Below are 5,805 nucleotides of genomic sequence, written 5' to 3'. Positions count from 1 at the left end.
AACCGTCGTACCAACTTATGAAAAATGACGTACTTCAGCGTAAAATTGTCGTACTTTTATCATCTTACAATTTTGTTTTTATAGATAGTTCGTACAACATATTTCACATAACACACAAAAAACCGTGTAGGTCTATGTATACGACAGTTCATATCCACAATGACATTTAACATTCAAACAGATCACCATTTCATCAACACTGTGTGTGAGCATGCACGATGGCGCTTGGTCAAAAACAAAAATTGTTTGCTGTTTAGTCCGAAGACAGGTCTGAACCTCACAAGTGATACCAATAAGGCACCCCTTATGAAACAACTAGACCAGGAAATAATGGAGTTGGGTGGCCAGTTCCTTTCTTCCTCCGGTTGCATAAATCATCGACTATTCTTTGCGGCAAACCTCCTGCGTATGACCTTCAGCGGCTTCACAGCTCCCGCGAATCACTGGTGTGCAGCGTTGTCTAAGAAAGAAATAAAGACAGTGGCAGCTCGTGGATATTGAATCCAGAGGGGGTGCATACAAAAATATATTATAAACCATGCAACTTACCTTATTTAAAGATTAGTTCCATGCGCCTTGTCTTGTAGGTTGCAAACTTTTGAATCACCTTCTTATTAAAGTCCGATATGTCGTTTAACATAGCCTTTTCAATGGACAACATAGCTAATGCAGTCAGTCTCTCTTCACTCATCGTATTTTTAAGATAGGATTTTACTCTTTCCAAATACGAAAAGCAACGTTCTGGTTCGGAAGTTGTCATTGGTATGGTGATGGCTATGCGCAGTAGTTTCACAACTTCTGAAAATGAGGCCTGCAAGTTCTCAGAAAGAAAAAACTGCAAGAGCTTGACTGCGCCACTGATATTTCTGAATTCTTGTCTCTGATACAACACAGTGAGTTCCGTTTTTAGTTTGTCATTATCGAGCATTGGAAAATGCTTCACACATACATTTAGGTCATTTTCAGGAAATGAGCTTTTGTAGCATTCAAATTTTTCTTGACATAGAAGAGAAGATATTATCAGATGATGATCTATGAACTGGAATCGGGTTTTAGCTTGTGTGATAATGAGGTCACACACTTCCTTGGCTGCCGCAACCCTTGTCTGATTCCCTTCGACCTTACGACGCTTGCTAGGGTTTTCATTTTCACAGTTCTCGATGCTCAACTGTGCACTGTTCCGTATTGTCTGTATGGCATTCACAAAGCTTGATATGCAGAGTTGGACCTTAGAAAGATTTAACTGATGATGTTGTAGTTGATTGTATAATATATCTACATGAGGCATCAATAAATGAAAAAAACTGAGCCAGAAATTGAATTCAGGATCTTCAAGAGTACGCACCAGGGCGCTTGCCTCATTTATTGTGATGTTGTTAGATGTTTCAGATTCCATCATGGTTTCAAAGCATTCCAGCAATGGCTCCTTCTTCTCATGAACAACATTTACTGTTCTTATTTTAAAATTCCATCTTGTTGCCCCAGCTGACGGAATTATCTTTGAAACACATGTATCTAATACAGACTGCCTATGTGGAGATCGAGAGAAGAAAGCAGGGATACTGGATAAATTAGCAAAAAATATGCGAGCCTTTGTATTTTGTTTAGCGGCCCTTTCCATTATGAGGTTCAACTGATGGGCATAGCAATGCACAAAATATGCATATTTGTAACAATCTCTAACTTTTGCTTGTACCCCACCTAATACACCACTCATCACAGCTGCTCCATCGTAGCTCTGTCCAATAAGCTTATCTTTATTTTGTTTTAAGATTATTTCTAGCTGTGAAAGTACGCACTGTGATATTGCATTTGCATTTTGTCCGGTTGGGTTAAAGAAACCCCAGAACCTCTCCACGGCTTTCCCTTCTCTGTTACAATACCGGACTGCAATCGCAAGCTGAAAATTTTCAGATACATCTGTGGTCTCATCAGCAAGAATAGAGACAAATTCGGCTTCCTCAATCTCTGCTAAAATTTCCTCTCTGAATACGTCCAATATACATTCCAGTAGTTCATTTTGAATACTTTTTGATAGGCCTTTAAATGGCGAAGAGCTCTCCAAATGGGACTTGAACATCGAATCTATTTCACTTGTATATTTCACCAAATTGAGGAATATTCCTTGATTGTCAGACCCTATCTTTTTATTATGCCCTCGTAATGCTAACTCGTTAGTTCCACAAAACTTGATACAGTCAATAATTCTAGACAAAACTTCTCTGTTTTTTCTCACGCCGTTGTTATGATGTTCAACAGCTTGTGTATGAGCTGAACTTAAACTCTCCTGAATATTCTCTTTTCCCAACACAGCCAAGTTCAAGGTGTTATTTATATGTATCGCCGAATTTTCATGTTTATTAATCTTTTCATTTAGTTTTCTAAGATCGGTTATGCCTTTCTGAGTCCAGCTAGAATCGCCACCAAACAAAAGACATGGAAAACAGAATAGCGCATTTTTAACATCGCAGCCTGTCAACCACACAAACTTCTTATACACATCACAATTAAACTTCCTCGTATATTCTTTTTGTCGGCTTGTCGAACACTGTTTTATATCTAGCATAGGTGTACATCTTCCACGGCACTTAATTTCACATTTCTCCTGAATTGTTAAGGTACTGAACTGAACAGACTGTAAATATTGTACAGAATTAAACATTGTTGCACTTGTTATACTCACAACATTAAAGAAAATGTATTTAAAACTGCGCGCAATTAAAAGTGAAAACTAAATAGAAACACTCTCGATATTCACACGTCTCCGACAAGCATATACACGCTACTGACAAACTGACGCTGCAAATTTTGCAGCGCTTGTGACTGAATCAGTGTTGCCAACGCAGAATTCCATTTACCGCTGCACTAGCTTAAAAAACCGCTAGACTGTAGTTAAAAAACTCTTAACACATCACTTGCAAAGTTTTAAGACAAACTGTATAGTTTTAGGAACTGGATAATTATATATTATATATTATATATATATATATATATATATAGAGAGAGAGAGAGAGAGAGAGAGAGAGCAGGCGCGGCTCGTCTTTAGGTTCACTGGTTCACTGAACCCCCTGTTTCTTCTCATTCTTTTCATAATTAAGAGTAACTTTGGAGTAACTATAGAAAGAAACTGCTGGATGTTCGGCTTCTTTTGGTTAGAGCATAAGTGAGTTATAGCCAATAAAGTCTGGCGAAATAGTTGCATCTGGGGGTTCATTCTCAGACGTAGACCAGCTAAGTAAATACTAGACCTTTTAAAACAGCCTGCGGCAGTGGGAACACGCTAAGAAGTAGATGAAAAGTGTGTTAAAAAAAAACGCTGTTGTCGCCAACGGAAACTGTGGCTCCAACACTGTCCTTCTCTATCACTCACACTACAATCGTCTGTCATTCATCTCTCTCTCTAAAGCGAGAGGGCTATCCAGCTTGCTTCAAAGCTGCCGAAATATAGAACAGGTTTCTCTTTTGTTAACACTTCAGAGGGGATGAGTGTGGGGAGGGGACTTGCCCATGCATTTGTAAGAAATGTTTTTAGCGAAGCACTGAAGCAGTTACAACTTCTGTATAAGTACCTACCGATACTAATAGTGAAACCAATGTTATTGTAAATACGTTTTACGTAAGAAAGTGTGTTTCTAGCAATAATAAAACGTGTGATTTGTAATGGTGGAAAATAGCTTTATACGTTTTACGTAAGGACGTTGTGCGTTTTTAACTAGGCCTGTAATTAAACTTGTGATTTGTAATGGCGGAAAATAGCGTTAATGTTCTTCAGACAACCAACTTTTCAACTCTTCCATTAGAAAAAAAAAAACTTGAAATAAAGGCTCTGGGAAGGTGCAGGGCATGGTTGTGTCACGAGCAGGTGTCACGAGCCCGTGTCAGAGGCACCACGCTGTGTGTACATTATCATTACAAGTTTAAAATCTTATGTACACGACAATAAATTAAATGTAGTATAAGCAAAGAAACTGTAAAGATATCAGCAAGCAGGTATAGATCGTTCCTTAATACATCCCTCCGGAAGTGACCACATGTTTATTATTGCGACCCTTCAGCCGAGCTCTAGCCAGCTGTATATGACTAAGACTTCTAATTAGCTGGGGAAACATCTAGAAGGCATCGCGGCCCCTAATTAAAGATGACGCTACCCCAAGCCGTCATATCACCTGTCCCCTCACCCCTAACTTGCTGACATCTATAAATATTACTGTAACGCTCAAAGCGTCGCTTATTTGGTACGAAATCGTTGAATAAAGTGTGTCTGAGTCAATCTGAGAGACTTAGTTTTCTGCCGATCTCCACACCCTTTCCGAAGAGACGTTGGATTGCTTCCTGCGGAGAACAACATCACATCTGCAGGACGCGACATAATTTAACTGGTGGCAGCTACCGGTGGGATCAGCTAGCGACAGGTCGCGGGTTCGTTAGCGGAACGAGCTCCCTGGAGATCTTCTGCGAGAAGAAGGCGCCTCTTCCGCAGTGCTGCTGCGGGCCTGTGCGACGGCTACAGATTGGCAACACGACACATCTTTGGCCGAGGTCCTTGGTTCAACCTTCCTTACCAGGTAAGCCCGGGATAATCATTGTTCATCTTTCTGTGTTTGGCTCAGGTTAAATTCTAAATTTTCATTGTGGCTCAGGGTAATTTGTACCCAGATTTAAGTGATATGGCTCAACCGTTAGATGGTAGTGGTTCGAACAGTTTCGATATTGGGGATGAAATTGTAAATGATGTGGATGAAGGGAGTGTTAGTTATCTTCCAGTAACGCAAGCTATCAAATTAATTCCAAAAGTGTTTAGTGGAAATAAATCAGAATTAAGAGAATTTATATCAAGTGTAGAAACCGCGATTGACATTGTAGCGCCAAGTCAAAGGCAACTGTTTGTGAAATTTATAGAGTCGAAAATAACTGGGGACGCGAAGATCAAGTTACTATCCAGATCAGGGCGAGATGATTGGGGACAGATTAAAGCGATCCTAGAAGAAAATTATGCTACCCGGCGCACAATTGATTTTTTCGCGTGTAAGTTATTTAATAGTAAGCAGGGTGGAAGTGAAGGTGTTGCAAGCTGGGGTAGTCGGATCGACGCGATGTCGTCCGAACTCACTGAAGCTATGGTAAGATTGTTACCTACGCGTCACCACGAAGGTGCAATCGCTTTTCTAAAATACATTTCCAAGGCTTGTTTTATTCAGGGCTTGCAAGACGAAAGAGTACAGACTGTAGTGCGCGCAAGAGACGAAAAGATGCTTCTTCCTAACGCTGTCGAGATAGCATTAGAAGAAGAGAGCGTGATTCTATCAGGCAGATTTAAGAAACAGTCCCTCCCTCAAGTGCGGAATCTGAGTTCGAACCCGAGACCTCAAGTTAGTCAAGTGAACAGTAATGCGTATAAAGGGTTGTATAAGGGGTATCAAGGTAATTTTAAGCGGAATAGGAACGTCCCACAAGTGAATGTAATTTGTTTTAATTGTCAGAAGGAAGGACATATGGCTAAGGAGTGCAGGGGCGCTCCTAAGTGTGACAAGTGCTCGAGGCTTGGTCACAGAACTCGTGATTGCAGAGTCGGTCAGAGTTCGGGAAACAGGTCGTAAGGGAAATTGAGCTGCCCGATTTCCCTACGAACCTCAATGATGGCAGTAGTAGTAAGAGTGATGTATGTGAAGTAGATAGCCAATGTCAAGACAGTAGCCAAGGGGTTAACTGTATGGTCGCGGGCGAAACGAGTCGCCGCGTAAGTGTAGAAGACGCCAAGGAGCGCAGTGCGAGCGAAACGAGTCGCCGCGTAAGTGTAGAAGACGC

General features: G+C 40.8%; 1 protein-coding gene across 1 annotated transcript; it reads right to left on the bottom strand.

Annotated features, from left to right (window-relative positions):
* Positions 1-154: 154 nt before the first annotated feature.
* LOC138697587 (zinc finger MYM-type protein 1-like) lies at positions 155-2,778 on the bottom strand. The gene is made up of 2 exons (XM_069822959.1): positions 550-2,778; positions 155-460 (listed from the first exon to the last, which is right to left on the bottom strand). The coding sequence occupies exon 1, from the start codon at positions 2,660-2,662 to the stop codon at positions 551-553; it is 2,112 nt and encodes a 703-aa protein (XP_069679060.1). The 5' UTR covers positions 2,663-2,778; the 3' UTR covers positions 155-460; position 550.
* Positions 2,779-5,805: the final 3,027 nt, after the last annotated feature.

The sequence above is a fragment of the Periplaneta americana genome, chromosome 1 (assembly GCF_040183065.1).
Source record: "Periplaneta americana isolate PAMFEO1 chromosome 1, P.americana_PAMFEO1_priV1, whole genome shotgun sequence".
NCBI classification, from domain to species: Eukaryota; Metazoa; Arthropoda; class Insecta; order Blattodea; family Blattidae; genus Periplaneta; species Periplaneta americana.
The sequence above is the reverse complement of the archived record's forward strand: the minus strand, read 5'-3'. Positions and strand labels throughout refer to the sequence as shown.

Bases quoted from the DNA above. Each gene is read 5' to 3' on its own strand.
- LOC138697587 (XM_069822959.1), bottom strand. From the start codon at position 2,662: ATGTTTAATTCTGTACAATATTTACAGTCTGTTCAGTTCAGTACCTTA.